At 52.1% G+C, this 16,779-nt stretch overlaps 1 protein-coding gene across 4 annotated transcripts in view; it reads left to right on the forward strand.

The window, feature by feature from the left end:
* The window catches only part of MYH11 (myosin heavy chain 11), a 110,350-nt gene that overhangs the window by 89,666 nt on the left and 3,905 nt on the right, over positions 1-16,779 (forward strand). For all 4 annotated transcript variants that reach the window (XM_065891779.1, XM_065891780.1, XM_065891781.1 and 1 more), the window contains 14 exons: positions 998-1,142; positions 4,104-4,310; positions 6,035-6,139; positions 6,228-6,380; positions 6,603-6,851; positions 8,387-8,599; positions 8,935-9,147; positions 9,364-9,525; positions 9,922-10,050; positions 10,352-10,440; positions 10,866-10,989; positions 11,607-11,815; positions 12,738-12,846; positions 12,924-13,096. In XM_065891779.1, the coding sequence (XP_065747851.1) occupies positions 998-1,142; positions 4,104-4,310; positions 6,035-6,139; positions 6,228-6,380; positions 6,603-6,851; positions 8,387-8,599; positions 8,935-9,147; positions 9,364-9,525; positions 9,922-10,050; positions 10,352-10,440; positions 10,866-10,989; positions 11,607-11,815; positions 12,738-12,846; positions 12,924-13,096 (2,280 nt within the window). The remainder of the gene's footprint in view (positions 1-997; positions 1,143-4,103; positions 4,311-6,034; positions 6,140-6,227; positions 6,381-6,602; positions 6,852-8,386; positions 8,600-8,934; positions 9,148-9,363; positions 9,526-9,921; positions 10,051-10,351; positions 10,441-10,865; positions 10,990-11,606; positions 11,816-12,737; positions 12,847-12,923; positions 13,097-16,779) is intronic.

Consider the following 16,779-nt stretch of genomic DNA (forward strand, 5'->3'; position numbering starts at 1 on the left):
CTATGTTTATCAGCCTGATTGTATTTTGCTTTAACTAATATAAGCATGCTTATTTTTAATCTTATTTTGCATCACAGAGGATATACTCAATTAGAGAATGATTTGAAAACTGTAGGAAAGTAGATACCAAAAGCATCACCCCCAGTCCCATCACAGTTAACATTTTGGGGGATTTCATTCCTGTCTTTTCCTGTGTGTGTTAAATTTTCAAAATAATATTAGATTGGTCTATGATTAAAGAGTCACTGCAGGCTAACAGCCAACAACAACCAAAAAACACAAAAACAAAACCCACCATAAGAACGGGTCACCTGCCAGATAATGAAAGTTACTGCCTGACTTTAGTGAAACTAGATCGCTTATTCATTCAACAAATACACAAATGTGCTTTGAGTGCACCCCGTATCAAGCGCTAACATGGAGATTTATTTCCCACGTTTTGGGTTTTGTGCGACATCACTTACCTGGGCCTAGAAGCCAGCACAATGTTCTTCTCCATTCCCACTGGCCCAGTGCAATGGCTCAGAGCATGGGCACAGAGTCAGACTGGGTTCAAATTCTCGCCCTGTCACACAATGGTTTCAACAGCTTGGGCAAGCTGCTTACTTTCTTAGCTTTAGTTTCCTCATCTATAAAATAGAAATGATGATATTCTTGCCCCTTAGGGTCACTCTGAATATTGTATGAGATGAACTTAGGTCAGGGCCGGGCATATTGTGCATGCTCAGTAAATAAGAGCTAATGTTAATATTTACGGTACAGTTTGCAATTCACTTTGCATTCTTCCAACAATATCATGTGCTGTATTTTGTGTATTTGTTTGCCAGCCCTGGGAGATTCTGGGCAGGTAGCATGCTCCTTGTTTTGAGGAAATTCCGGGTCCAGAGAGGTTAGGTGACTCCCCCAAGGTCACCCGGGAGAGCGCTTGTTCTTCTGCATAGTACTGAGGTGAACCGCTGTCTCCTCCACCGCCAGCCACTGTATTCTTCCTGTCCAGGGCCAAGAGGGAGCAGGAGGTGTCGATGCTGAAGAAGGCCCTGGACGAGGAGACTCGGTCCCACGAGGCCCAGGTGCAGGAGATGAGGCAGAAGCACACACAGGCCGTGGAGGAGCTCACTGAGCAGCTGGAGCAGTTCAAGAGGGTGAGTTGCGATGCTCTTTTTGTGACAACAAAATATCAAGAACGGTATGTCAGCAGCTTCAAATAACTACATATCAGTGTCTATACTGAGACCAATAACAAGCTACAACAATTCGAATGAGAGTGATGGCAGCCAGCATTTATTAAGTGCTTACTGTATATTCTGATTAATCTTTACAACCACCCACTGGGATAGGTACAATGAAGCTCATTTTACACATGAAGGAACTGAGGTCCAGAGCACCTAGAGGTCACACAGCTAGTCAGCGAGCGTCCAAGCAGTCTGGCTCTGGACCCACTTCTTAGCCTCTCCAGGGTAGGGTCTACTATACACTGCTCTTATGAATAAGCAAAGTTTAGCAAAACTTCTGGGAAGGTAACAACACTGAGAACCTTCTAGCCATCTTCATTTCTCTGCAGATCAGAAGAAGACTATCATTATTTGATTTGAGTAGCAAGACAGCTCTCCCTGGTGTATTTTTTTTAAATTAATTAATTTATTTTGGCTGTGTTGGGTTTTCATTGCTGCGTGCGGGCTTTCTCTAGTTGCGGCAACCGGGGGCTACTCTTCGTTGCGGTGCGTGGGCTTCTCGTTAGGGTGGCTTCTCTTGTTGCAGAGCATGGGCTTTAGGCTCATGGGCTCTAGAGCGCAGGCTCAGTAGCTGTGGCGCACGGGTTTAGTTGCTCCATGGCATGTGGGATCTTCCTGGACCAGGGCTCCAACACGTGTCCCCTGCATTGGCAGGCAGATTCTTAACCAGTGCACCACCAGGGAAGTCCACTGGTGTAGTTTGAGAATGGCTAGATCTAATCTTTCTTTCTCCCATGGTTGGCTACTTGGGGTATATGGGACTTGAGACAGTTAAATAGCTCTACTCTGAATGCTTCATATCGGGAACTTTCTCTCCCTTTGGAGAATTTCCTTGTATTTCATTCCCAGGAGGGAATTTTTTTAGCTTACAACATCCTGCCAGGTTGCTTCCCTAAGAGTCTGAATTATACCATCCTCAGCGCTACGGCTTCCCCCCGGCACTTTCTAGATTAAATGGCTGTTGCGTTACCTAAAAATTGTTGGAGTTTGCATTTGTTTCTATCGCCAATCAAAGTAAATGTTCTTCTATGAGCTGCTTCACCACCAGTTCTATCAGAATCTCAGAATTTTCCCGTACATTTAAATAACGCCAGCAATCCCTCATACGGCACCGTTTATATGCCACTGTTCCAAAGTTTTACGGACACTGACTCATTTAATTTCACTCGTGACCTTTGCTAAAATGCAAATCTCCAGGCCCCACGCTGAAACGTGCTGTGCCAGACTGAACACCCCTCATGCTCCAAATGGAGAAAAGGACGCCTGCTCATGTCCCCTTGTCACTTGTCACATGGGGCCTGAATATGAGTCTTCAGCATTCTGTCCGTTCTTTACGTGTTGGATAAATAAGACCTTTGCTAATTTTATCTACAACATGTATTTCCCCTTTTAATTGTCTTCCCTTTTTTATGTTCAGAAGTTATTTTTTATTGTGATAGAATCTGAACCCAAATGGGCTCTTCCCACCTTCTGAAATAGTAAGGCCTCCAGACAGTGGTAAGGTGTATGTGTCCCTCTTACTCTGTGTTTGGAAGAGTGGGGCCTGGAAAGGTAACTGACCAGCGCCGAGCCAGGTGGCTGTCAGAGGTGAGCAGGGGCTGGAAACCACACCCCGGATTCACAGCCTGGCCTCTTTGGAAAGACTCAGTTGTTCACACCACCAGCAGACAGCATCTGCGCCTGACCTGTATAAGAAAGAAGAGGCTGGAATGCCTGTCCACCATCTCAGGGGCGTTGAAAAAGAGGACTATTTGACCTCTAGCAACTTTTCAGATTGTTGGGAGAAACTTGTAACATCATTCCTATCTTGAATCCCCTTACATGTGTATAGTGTTGCCACCATTCTGGGAAAAAGGTTTTTGGGGAGCCCAGATCCCGTGAGGTCCCCCAGGGTCCTTGCTCATCAATCTGCACTGTTACCCTAAGAGGCACTTTGTCCCTGTCTGAGGTCCCAGCAGCTCTTAGTCACACCTGGAGCAGAGGAATGGCTTCTGAGGCTGCCTGGACACTGCACAGCACCTTCCTGGGGGCTGAGGGTGAGCCCATTGTTGCTTCCTCTGCTCTTGGGACCCACACTTCTCTCTTGCTTCTTTCCTCCTCCCTACAGCCCTGGGAGAAGGCCCCTCCCTTCTTCTGCTTTTTCCCAAAATACTTTTTTTCTTGGAGAAACTCATGCACCTACATGAGCTAGTTAGATAAAATAACTTTCTCTAAACTTTCACAGAAATGGCAGTGTACGTTCAATGATAAATCTGATGGACAATAGGGAATGGTGGGGACTGGGGCCAAGTGGAGTGTGATTGCCCTATTTACAGGGCTGGCTGCTATGTAGATCCAGCTGATTGTTACCTTGGAGGAAGGCAAGGCCTCTGTTTCCAGATCTTCAGTTTGTTTTTTTGAAAGTCAGACTTACAGAGGTACATGCAGCAAAATTCATCAATTTTAAATGTATAGTTCAATAATTTTGACAAATGTATTCATTAGTGTAACCACCACCTAGCCATGAAATAGAACATGTGATTTTTAAAAAGAGAAGCTGGGAATCCAGATTTTTATGTGGTATTTCTTAATTAAAATGTTAAAAGGTACTGCATGGATTAAAAGGACAGGATGGCAGGGCTGATGCAGCCCAGGGGATGCCAGTTTGCAACCTCTGAGATTTAGGAAAATGGAATCCAAAAAGTTTTACTGGTGATTGTGTGTTCTTCACTGTGCCGTGTCCCTCCCCTGAGGCGGAGGGGCACAGGTCCCCGGACTTACTGAGGGAGGGGAAAGGAAAGAGAAAGATCCCCCAACAGCACAGGTCCCTATCTTAAATGCTCACCAAGCCACGGCTGTAACACCATCCCTCCCCTCTGCCTCTCTGGCCAGGCCAAGGCCAACCTGGACAAGAACAAGCAGGCGCTGGAGAAAGAGAACGCAGACCTGGCTGGAGAGCTGTGTGTCCTGAGCCAAGCCAAGCAGGAGGTGGAGTACAAGAAGAAGAAGCTGGAGGTGCAGCTGCAGGAGCTGCAGTCCAAGTGCAGCGATGGGGAACGGGCCCGGGCCGAGCTCAATGACAAGGTCCACAAACTGCAGGTGAGGCAGGCTTTGCTGGGACCGACCCTTGAGGAATGAGGCTCTTCCGGCTAACAAAGCCTCTCTCGTTGCAAAGCAAGTCCGTTTCCTCTAGTTACATTCCTTGGGGAGATGAGATGGTCGCCCTATTCAATTTAATCTTTAGAAACTCTCTTCCACTCATTCAGTGAGTATTTATTGAGTGCCTGCTGTATGCCAGGCACCATGTTTAATCCTGAGATACAAGAGCAAGGAAGCAGACAGACACTGTCCCTGCCCCAGGAGAACTCCAGACTAGTGGAGGGTAAGACGTTAATAACCACATAAATGAATGTAAAATGATGCTGGAAAGCAGAGGCACATAATGCAATAAGTGTAAATAATATGGTTGCCTGGGCTGCAGGAGGAGGGGTCAGGAAAGGCTTCCCTAAGAAAGATGTATAGTCTGACAGGTAAGAAGTCTATCTACTTATAGGCAGAGGGAGCAGAATGTGTAAAGGCCCGGCAGCAAGTGGGAAATTAGAAGAGATCACGTAAGGCCAGTAGAGCTAGATGCCAAATGGAAGGGGAAATGTGGCACAAAATAGGATTGGAGAGGTAGGTTGTGGCCGGAGGACACAGGGCCTTCAAGGCCCCATTATATGTATGTTGGTCTTTACTCTGAGTGATGGGAAACCACTGATGGGTTTTAAGCTGAAGAATGACATGGTCTGGTTTTCTTTGGTCTTAATTAGCTTTGAATAGACATTTGGCCTGACCTGCCATTTGTGGGATATGGCCCCACTTTTTTTTTTTTTTTTGCGGTACACGGGCCTCTCACTGTTGTGGCCTCTCCCGTTGCGGAGCACAGGCTCCGGACGCACAGGCTCAGCGGCCATGGCTCATGGGCCCAGCCGCTACGCGGCATGTGGGATCTTCCCGGACCGGGGCACAAACCCGTGTCCCCTGCATCGGCAGGCAGACTCTCAACCACTGCGCCACCAGGGAAGCCCATGGCCCCACTTCTGATAAAGATTTAATGCACCTAGAGCCTGGGATGAGGGTGTAGGGCAGCGTTAAGTATGAATTTTTCCACATGCAGTTGGGCACAGGGGTTTTGCTATCCTAATACAAGCAACGTCCTGAAGGAGTGGAGTCAAGATCATTTATATCCTTACTGTAAATGGGAAGAGGACAGATGGTGTGCAGGTATCTCCGAAAGGACTTGCTCAGAGATACCAGCTCCTGGAGTAAAAGGCAGAAAAAAGTTAGAAGGCTTTTACCTTTAGTGTCTGCGTCTTTGGTTTTGCCACAAGGGTCAGTGAAAGGGCAAAGAGCAGGGGTGAAGAAGAGGGGTGGTAGGGACAGGACCCTTGGAAGTGGAAGTGCCACCTTCAGTCTCTTCCCCCACTTTAGGGAGTGAGTGAGCCCAGAACATTGTTCAGTGTCTGGAGCCTCAGACCTGCTGCTTCATCTTTGCCAACCTTGGCAAGGATCCAGGATCCATTTAAAGGGATCAGGGCCCAGCAGTCAGCACAGTCTAACTACAGTCTAACAGGGCCCTAGAACCAGAGTCTACAGCCAGAGATTGCAACTTGTACGTGATGTGCTTCCCTGGGGGGCCATGGAGTGACCATGACCAGGCCCCCTAGCTCATGGGTATTTTGCAGTGGATACCCCAAGGCCTATCACCGAGTACAAAGGGCTCCTCTTAATGAGGATCCTGTTCTAGAGGTTCCGACTAACCAGTCTCTCGGCACCCTCAGAATGAAGTTGAGAGTGTCACGGGGCTGCTCAACGAGGCAGAGGGGAAGGCCATCAAACTGGCCAAGGACGTGGCATCCCTTGGGTCCCAGCTCCAGGACACCCAGGTGGGTATCGTGCCACATCAGCCAGAGGCACCTGGGGTACGACCTTGCTGGGGGTGGGCCCCTAGACTTCCATGTGTCCTTTCCATAGGAGCTGCTTCAAGAAGAAACCCGGCAGAAGCTCAATGTGTCCACCAAGCTGCGCCAGCTGGAGGATGAGAAGAACAGCCTACAGGACCAGCTGGATGAGGAGATGGAGGCCAAGCAGAACCTGGAGCGCCACATCTCCACTCTGAACATCCAGGTGCCCCTGCATGTCCTTGCTTTTCTGGGCCTGAGCCCTTAAGGGTAGATCAGTGGCTCCAATGTGATTGTGGTAGAATGGTGGCGTCATTTTGATTGGCTCGCCGGCTCCCCCTGCTGTTGAGTTCCTTCGATGAGTCGGTGGTCTTTGCTTCTCAGGGGCGCAGGGATGGGAATCCCTCACCACCCTCCTCTCATCCCACCCTGGACACTGCCATTTCAGCTCTCCGATTCGAAGAAGAAACTGCAGGACTTTGCCAGCACCGTGGAATCCCTGGAAGAGGGCAAGAAGAGGTTCCAGAAGGAAATTGAAGGCCTCACCCAGCAGTACGAAGAGAAGGCAGCTGCTTATGACAAACTGGAAAAGACCAAGAACAGGCTTCAGCAAGAGCTGGACGACCTGGTCGTTGATTTGGACAACCAGCGGCAACTGGTGTCCAACCTGGAAAAGAAGCAGAAGAAGTTTGATCAGGTAGGGGCTAGAGGGCTTTCCACTCTGCTCATGGACCCTGGCTGGGGGGAATCGGGTCTGTAAAGTATCCAGTGTGGCTGCTGCGTGTGTGTCAGCATCCCATCCAGGCTTTGCTGGATGCGATGGAAGCCTAGCCTGCTCTGTGTGAAACAGTAGTTAGGGCTTCTTGGTCAGAGGGAGGAGAGTGGCAAAGCCTCAGTGACTGTGACTTTCCGGGTCCCACCACCATAAGGGCCATCTAGAAACCCAGTCATGCCTTGGGTTCTAGCCCCGATAAGGAACGAGGTTTACTGATTTTATTACTAAGTGAGTATTTACTGAGTGCCTGCTGAGATTTCCAAGTAATTTAAAGTATCTACCCTTGAAATACCACTGTTCCCTAACATTTCATCACAGAGAGTCTTGAGCATACAGCAAAGCGGAAAGCACTATACCGTGAACACCTGTACACCACCACCTGGCTTCAATCATTAATGCTTCACCACGCAGACTTTATCACACACTATTTATAAGGGTGTATTGCATCTGTCATTTGTATCTTTTGGATGCATTTCAAAGCAAATTACAGACATCTGTACATCTCCCCTTGATACCTCAGCATTGCATATAAAAACTAGGGTTCATTTTTTAAAGTATTTTTTCTTCCCTTGAATACATACAATGAAATGTGTAAATCTTAAGCATACACCCACTGAGTTCTGATAAATGCATACACCTGTATGACCCAAACCCCTAAATACCAACTTTTAATATATGTTACTCAGATTTAGTAAGTATGATTTGGTTTACAAGTGACTTGGGATTTATTCCAAAAATCAGTTTTGGGATTGTACTTTGGGATTCTTCCCTCTTCTACCAGCCATCCCTTCCCTGTGCTGACAGCTTGTCCTCATTGCTTCTAATCTGCGGTTTCATTACCTGGCCCAGGGTCTGAGGCTGCTTTATTATTTTCCTGTCGCAAACAGTGGAGAGTTTTTGTGTTGACTGCTGTTTGGGAGTCCCTGTTACTTGCCTGTCTTTGTGGAATTCTGGCAGTCTGGGTTTTGGATGTTACGGTGTATACTGCTCTCTCTTTCTAAAGCTGAGATTAACGTCAGTATGGTGTGTTCTTGGAACTGCTTCTCCAGGCAGAGGGGGAACTATGTGCAGATCCATCCACCACTCACCATTGCCCTACCGCGGCTCATAGGCTACTCTTGTGAGCGAGCGACTGTGGCCATGAAACAAAAGAATAACTGGACTCTGGGAGGATTAAATGTCACCCTGACCTCGGTCGCAGCACGTTCTAACCAACATGGGCAGCGTCAGTGACTTCCAAGCACAGAGATTCAGCGGATGCTGGCTCTGCAGAAGGTTCACCTCGAAGTCGGGGAGCAGTCTTATTATAAACTGTTCGCTTAGACACCTGACTTCCTTCCATCAGCACCAGGACAAGTTCAGCCGGACACAAGGCTTCTTCCCCATATTTGCAGTTCAATGCAGCCGACCCTCGGGCATGCCTAGAGCTCACCTCTGGGTCTTCTGCTGTGTTGCAGTTGTTGGCTGAGGAGAAAAACATCTCTTCCAAATATGCGGATGAAAGGGACAGAGCCGAGGCAGAAGCCAGGGAAAAGGAAACCAAGGCCCTGTCGCTGGCACGGGCCCTTGAGGAGGCCTTAGAAGCCAAAGAGGAGCTTGAGAGGACCAACAAAATGCTCAAAGCTGAGATGGAGGATCTGGTTAGCTCCAAGGACGACGTGGGCAAGAACGTAAGTGGCTCTTCATCATCTTTGCTTGTCTACGTTTCACCCACCCACTCTCTGTGCTATTTATCAGTCCACGGGGGAAGGAGGGGGCTCCGTGCCTCCTTCATGCTAAGCAATACTCAGGAATTGGAAGGAGTCCCTCGGGCTGATGCAAAGAAGGGGCCTGGTTGAGAACTGCATTTGGGGGTGGGTTCTGAGTCAAGGGTTCCGAGAGGATGGCTCTGGTCTGGACTCCTGGTCAGGCATCTTGAGGGTGGCAAAAGCCATCTCCCTGACCTTGATGAGCTGTCCCTGGGGGCTGCCCGACCATCTTCATGACGTCAACCCTTACGTAAAAGGTCCATGAGCTGGAGAAGTCCAAGCGAGCCCTGGAAACCCAGATGGAGGAGATGAAGACCCAGCTGGAAGAGCTCGAGGATGAGCTGCAGGCGACAGAAGATGCCAAGCTGAGGCTGGAGGTCAACATGCAGGCCCTGAAGGGCCAGTTCGAGCGGGATCTCCAGGCCCGGGATGAGCAGAATGAAGAAAAGAGGAGGCAGCTCCAGAGGCAGGTAATCTGTGAGGAGGAAGGAAAGGGGGGAAGGGGAGGTGGGGCGGCCTGCTTCCTTCCTCCCACCTCCACTTCCTGGCTTCATGGAGACTCTGATCTCTCACCTTTGACCTGGGTATGAGAAACCCACCTTGCAGGTGGTTGTGCAAACCTGGGCGCTGGGAAGGGATCCTAGGGGCGGCCTTGCCCGGCAGCGCACGTCTCTCTCCTTGCTCAGCTTCACGAGTACGAGACGGAACTGGAAGACGAGAGAAAGCAACGTGCCCTGGCGGTGGCCGCCAAGAAGAAGCTGGAAGGGGACCTGAAGGACCTGGAGCTGCAGGCCGACTCGGCCATCAAGGGGAGAGAGGAAGCCATCAAGCAGCTGCGAAAACTGCAGGTGGGTGATGCCCCGAGGGCCGGGCGCGCGGGGGAAGCCAGGTCAGCAGCAGTGGGAGGACACAGGCCTCCCTCTGTCGCCAGTGCCCGGTCACCTGGTGCTTTTCCATCACCCTTTAGCTTTGGGGGCTGTTTCCTGCCCTGGGGAAACATCGGGGGGGGCAACATTTGGGGGGGCAACATCAGGCATTTGGCTGCGGCCCCCAGATCTCAGCACCACTTCTTAGGTCTGCGGAGCCCATCCAGAACCGTGCCCCAGGCAGCCACCTGGCCACGTGAGGCTGAGGCCTCTGCGGTCAATCGTGGGAAATCCTAGGGTCGGCACAGAAAGGTAATTTGGGCAGCAGGACTCGGTGAATAAGGACCTCTTAGCTGGTCCCGCCTGTTGACCACGCAGGCTCAGATGAAGGACTTCCAGAGAGAGCTGGAAGACGCCCGCACCTCCCGGGATGAGATCTTTGCCACGGCCAAAGAGAATGAGAAGAAGGCCAAGAGCTTGGAGGCAGACCTCATGCAGCTACAGGAGGTAAAGGCTTCTTCTTGCTGCGAGAGCCCTGATAGAGATGCCGTGATAGCAGCCCCGGGCACCCCCAGCTTGTGCACCCTCGTCCAGCATTCCACACGGGTGGGCCCCATAGCGAGGGTGGGGAAAGACACAGGGTTTCCTCCCTGATGGATCTGCAGGCCTCCCCCTGAGCTCAGAGGAGGCCGAGCCATTTTAGAGACGGCTGGGGGCCAGGTGACAGGAACAGGGTGGATTCTCGGGTGGGCTCAGCCCTTTCCGGGCAGACAGCAGGTTTCCTTGCTCCCCACCTGCCACCGTCCAGGATCTAGCCGCGGCCGAGAGGGCTCGCAAGCAGGCAGACCTGGAGAAGGAGGAGCTGGCTGAGGAACTGGCCAGCAGCGTGTCTGGAAGGTATGAGCCTCATGGGGAGAAGGGAGTCCCTAGACTCAGATGATGAGGGAGAGGCAGTCAGAGGAGAGTCTCCTGGACCCCATTTAATGCTGAAAATGATAGAACGTTCAGCTGAGCTTATGACAGGGGTCATGGGGTTCTCACACCCTATTTGAGGGTGTAGCCAGTTTCACTCATTCGGCACGGTGGGGACGGGGAATCTGGGGACGTCGGGGAGGAGGGAGTTGATCCTCATCCCAGGCCTGGCTTTGCTGACACCAATTGGCTCCCCACTTCCTGCTATGTACCTTTGGACAAGCCTCTAAGCCTCTCTGAGCCTCAGTTATAAAAGGCGGCAACCCTGAGGCATCGCTTCTCCAAGAGAGGAAGCTCTCTAAGCCTCTGAGTGGAGGCTGGAGGCCCCAGAGCGGCTGCCTTTCCCTTAGGAACGCGCTGCAGGACGAGAAGCGCCGCCTGGAGGCCCGCATCGCGCAGCTGGAGGAGGAGCTGGAGGAAGAGCAAGGCAACATGGAGGCCATGAGTGACCGAGTCCGGAAGGCCACACAGCAGGTGGGGCCGGGGCGGCCAGGAGCAGGGCAGCACATGCCTCAGATCCGCCCCGTCCCAAGCCTCACACGGCTTCAGGGCAGGCTCCTGTGTGCCAGGCCCCGGTGGGGGTGGACGAGAACGCGAAGACAGGAGAGTAGGGACCCAGCACGTCTGCTCCGAGTGTCCACTCCCTCCCCTTCCGGTCACACCAGCACCCTGCCTGCAGCACCTCCTTTGGTGGCTCCCTCCAGTAGACGATGCTCACCCATAAGGGCCTTGGTGGTCTCCTTCCTGCTCTTTCCTCAGCCCCCACCTTACAACAGTGAGCACTCAGTGACGTCACTGAGCGCCAGCTCCATGATGGGCGCTGGGGACCCATCGTATGACCTGGGCGCCTGGGTGGCACCGGGATGCTTTTCCTGGAAGAGCTGCCTCTTGAGCTGGGTCTTCAAGGATGGCCAAGAAAGAGCTGGCTGCTGGAGGGGAAGGAGGAGGGCTTCTGGGTGCTCCAGCTCCAGGGACCTGGGCAGAGGCCAACGAAGGCTGGGGGCTGTGGGGCGGGGGGGAGCCGTTCATCTCAGTGCACCGTCTGGCACTTCCCAAGCCCTCCACCTGGTGACCTTCACCCTCCTCCCCAGGCCGAGCAGCTCAACAATGAGCTGGCCACGGAGCGCAGCACGGCCCAGAAGAATGAAAGTGCGCGGCAGCAGCTTGAGCGCCAGAACAAGGAGCTGCGGAGCAAGCTGCAGGAGATGGAGGGGGCAGTCAAGTCCAAGTTCAAGTCCACCATTGCGGCTCTGGAGGCCAAGATCGCACAACTAGAAGAGCAGGTCGAGCAGGAGGCCAGGTACGGTGGGACCAGTGCCCGAACGACAGCCGGCTTGCCAGTGAGTGGCGGGGATGTCGGGGGTCAGTCAGCCTCTCTGGGCTTCATTTCTGGCTGAGAAATCAGCTCAGTGGTACCTGCGCTGCAGCTGTGTTGGGAGAACTGAGTGAGGACATAGGAAGGTGCTGTGCCCTAGCCTGGCCTGGAGTAAGCCTCTGAGACATTAGCTGCTCTAAGCAGCATGACTCTTCAGTGATGTCAGCCAGACTTCCCAGGAGCTCATGTCACTTTGCCTAACGTTGTGTCTGCAGGACGTCACATTAATGGGTACACAAAACATCCAAATCATCAGCCCACAGACACATGGGAAGGCTTCTCACTTAAGTACGGTCCCTGAGCTGTAAGGTCACGGCACATTCATGACCATCAGATAGGGTCGGGATCCTTGCACTGGTTTTGCTTTCGGTGGTGGCTTTACGGATAACTCACATACCACACAGTTCACACATTTAAAGTGTACAGTTCAGTGGCTTTCAGTGTACAATTCATAGGCACACGCTCACCAAAGTCAACTGCAGAACGCTGTCATCACCGACAAGCAGCCCTGTATCCTTAACCATCACCCTCTATTTCCCATCCCCAGCCAACCACTGATTTAATTTCTGTCTCTGTTGTCTACTCTGGACATTTCGTCAAGTGGGATCATACATCACGAGGCCTTTTGTGACTGGCTTCTTTCACGGAGCATGTTTTCAAGGCTCCCCCATGCTGTAGCCGATGTCAGCACTTCATTCCTTTTCATGGACGAACATTATTCTCAGGATGAACCCTGATTTGGGCTCAGGAAAAGTGCCCACCGTGGGCCATGCTGGTCTGGTTTACACACCGACTGCTAGGGAGGCCCTCCCCATCCGAAACATCCCCACTCCCCCTGTGTGTGCAGAGAGAAACAGGCGGCCGCCAAGTCGCTGAAGCAGAAGGACAAGAAGCTGAAGGAGGCCCTGCTGCAGGTGGAAGACGAGCGCAAAATGGCAGAGCAGTACAAGGAGCAGGTAACCCTGCCCCGACCCCTCCCAGCCCTGCAAGCTCCGCCACAGACCCCCCTGACCCTCGGGCCTCTCCTTGACAGGCTGAGAAAGGAAACACGAGGGTCAAGCAACTCAAGAGGCAGTTGGAGGAGGCAGAGGAAGAGTCCCAGCGCATCAACGCCAACCGCAGGAAGCTGCAGCGGGAGCTGGATGAGGCCACAGAGAGCAACGAGGCCATGGGCCGCGAGGTGACAGCGCTCAAGAGCAAGCTCAGGTGAGGGACCAGCCCCCGGGGGCCTCATCTCATGGGCTGGGTGCACGGGTCGGCCTGAAACCTCCACAGGGGCTCAGAGCCCCTTTCCCCAAAGCCCTCGCGGCTTTCCGGCTCAGCATCACGTATGCAGCACCAGCGTGTGCTGGATGTGGGCGGGGCCCAGATCACAGGGGCCCTCCCTCTGAGCAGCACCCCTTCTGTCCTAACAACCGCTCCCATCCCATCCTCCAGGTGAGGAGGAGGAGGCGGCAGTACCTCCATCTCCTGAGACCTTTCTTCACTGTGTCATCAACATCTGCAGAATCCCTTCTCCCTTAACCTCTTTTCTGGACTTTCTCTTCCCCAACTTTCCCTGACTCGGCGTTTCTCTGCACTACTGCCATTCAGGGCTGAATAATTCTTTATCGCGGGCTGCCCTGTGCACTGTAGGATGTTAAGCAACATCCTTAGCCTCCAGCCACTAGATGCAGTGGCACTTCCCCCAGCGTCCCCCGGGGGGCCAGCACCCACAGTCGAGACCCTCCGCCGTAAGTGGACTGCGGTTGTTTTCTCTCCCACACCCCTGAACCTCCGAGCCTGAAGGGGGTGGGTGCTCCCCCACTCCTCAGGGCTCCCTCCCATCCCCTGGTCCACCTGGTTCCCTGAAGGTTTGAGCTCCGTGCTTCCTATCACACTCACTCACACCCCACAGCAGGTGGGTGATCCAGCCTCTCAAGTCCACGACCTTCTCTCCTCCAGGACCCTGCCACTCCCCGGGCATTCCCAGTAACTCTCAGCCCTAATGTGACCATCAAGCACCCATCATCTGCCTGCCACCACGTTTCTTTAGCTTACTCCCTCTGTCTCCGCCGGGGTCTCCAACCCATCAGCTTATCCTCTCATCCTCTCGCAGCCCCACCAACTCCATGGTTATGGTCGGCCTCTCCCACATCCTCCACACTCTGGTCTCCCCTCCTGCTGTGTTGTGCTGACTGACTTGGTTAAAACACAAGCCAAATTAAACCCAACTGCCAACCTTCTGCAGCTCAAAGCAGTGTGGAAAAGCAAACAGGTGTGCTGCCACTTCCGCTGGAAACTCTAAATGGCGGAACCAAGCCGACCTCACTTAGTGCTGCCTGGACTTTGGCCTCCCCTTCCTCTCAGTCCCCGCCTCCTCTCACCCTCCCCCATCCTCTCAGCCCTCCCCACTTAGGCATCTGCTTTTCACTCTCCCTAAACTTACTATCCCTGTCATCCTCACTCAGCTGATGACTTTACTTCCTGTTTAATGGAAAAATGGAAACTATCATGAAGTATAGACAAGCCCCCACTTCCCTATTGACACACCTCCCTACATCTATGCTCATTTCCTCTGTTTTTTCCCATTTCTGTGCTCAACTGTCCAGCACCAAATGAGGTCCACCCCACCATCAGACCCACCCCCCCTCTTGTTTAACTGAGGACGTTGTTCCTGAAAGTCCTACCCTTCTCCCTTGTGATATGTTCTCTCTCACTGAGTCATTCCATTAGGTGAACAAATCTAATCCCCCTTCCCTGCTGTTACCACAAAACTCTAACTCAGTGGTCAGTCCTCAGTCCTCACCTGACTCAGCAGCATATGCTATAGCCCATCACTCCTCTTTACTGGGCCTCCCAGATACCACCCTCACCTGGTATCCTTCCTACCTCTCTGGCCATGTTTCACCTCTTCTGCTGGTACCTCATCTCAAAGCCCAGTTGCTGTTGGTCTGCCCAGGGCGCCATCCTGGTCCTCTCCCCATCCCCCACCCCTACCCCGTCTTCCTGCCCCAGGGCGCCATCCTGGTCCTCTCTCCACCCCTACTGCTGCTCATTCCTTAGGTGATCTGAACCAGCCTGGTGGCTTCAAAGTTCCATCTGTAGCTAGTGACTTCCTAGTTTATCTCCAGCCCAGACTTCCTGGGATTCCAGACCTCCTTGACATTCCCATTCAATGCCTAACAGGCAGTTCACACCTAAACATACCCCAACCTGGGCCCTGACTGAACCCCTTCACCCCAAAACCAGCTCTTCTCACAATCCTCCACAGCTGAAAGTTGCCATTAATCCAGGCCACAAACCTTGTGCTCATTCTTTATTCTTCTCTCTCCTTTACACCCTGCATCCACTCTGTTGGGAAATCTGGTCAACCCTCCCTTAAAAAATACTCTACATCCAGAATCGAACCACTGCTTGCCACCCTGGTCCAAGCTACCCTCTCCTCCCACCTAGACAACTTTCTCAGCCTCCTTGTGGGCCTCTCTGCATCCATACTGGCCCCTTATAGTCTGTTCTCAACACAGAAATGGAGCTGGATCACGTCCCTCCTTTGCTTGGAGCCCTCTATGGGGGCTCCACCTCACTCACAGCCAAAGTAACATCTTCCCAATGGTTAGTTCCACTAGGCCCTACGTGATCTCTGTACTCTGCCTCCTAAATTACCCCTCCACCTCCACCTACACTGCCTCAAGGCCCTTGCACTGGCTGCTCTCTCTGCCTGGAATGCCCCTCCCCCAGCTTGCTGCACTAGCTGGCTCCTCCTTCCCTTCCTGCAGGTGTTCACTCACCCATGTTACTAGAATTTCCTACCTTACTCTTTACCGTTCTCCTCTCTCTTACCCACTTGTCATCATGGAACTTGCTATTTCTTTTACTTATCTCGTACACAGTCTGTCCTCACTCTTGGCCTGCGAGCCCATGAACACAGAGGCTTTGTCTGCTTATTTGTTCCCAGTGTCTGGGATAGTGCTGGGTACAGAATAAACCTTCAATTGTTGAGTCAGAGGTGATGTTTCTCCAACCTCAGGCATTCTCGTACCACCTTTGCCATTTTGCCTTACCACCTGTACTTCTGTTGACTTGATGTTTTCTTTGAAATAAACTATTTAATCATACATATGTCTATTTACAAATGAAACCTACCACCCCTGTACTGTTAAACCAGCATGCCTTGCATCAACAGGTCACAATGAAGTTGAAACAGTGAAAACTAAACAATAGTGAATTCTAGCTATTGTGGCCACAAATTGATGACTATGACCTGAAGGCAGACTTCTCAGTTAGAAAGGGAATGGCAAAGGCATCAGCACCAAATAGATTTTCTGACATAATCAGATGTATTTAAGAGTGGACAAGGGAATACCTTTCTCACTGTGCAATCCAGCAGTCCAAGGGCATACCTAGGAACCCTCTGCAATCACCTGGCATCTCGACTCCAGACTCTGAGAACCACTGCACGAGACAAGGGGAAAGCCCAAACCCCTTTCAGGAGGGGAAAGAGAGCAACTGGCTCGGAGTACAGGGATTGGGGAAGGAGCCCCCTGCCCGTGCAAGGTGAGGGGTGGTGCGTCCCCACTGCTGGACCCCCCCAGCACTTGCTCGGCTGCTGACTGGATGCTGCCCTTCCTCGGAGGCGGGCTGAGCAGTGGGAGAGCAGTCAGCCACCCCAGCTCTCTTACCCTTTTGTTGTCACTGCTCCCTTTCTTGGGACCGATGACTCTTGCAGCACATGCCGACCATTCTCTTTGGGTTCTGCCCCAGACAACGACCCTTCTTGGGCTGTACAGGCTGGCATCGGACTAACCATTTTTTACAGTTAATATGAACACGCACACAACATACAAGTGGAAGACGGGTCCTACCTTTTCCACCTTCTCTGAGTCCTCTAGATGTACAAAAGCACAAAA

The sequence above is a fragment of the Phocoena phocoena genome, chromosome 15 (assembly GCF_963924675.1).
Source record: "Phocoena phocoena chromosome 15, mPhoPho1.1, whole genome shotgun sequence".
Taxonomy (NCBI): domain Eukaryota; kingdom Metazoa; phylum Chordata; class Mammalia; order Artiodactyla; family Phocoenidae; genus Phocoena; species Phocoena phocoena.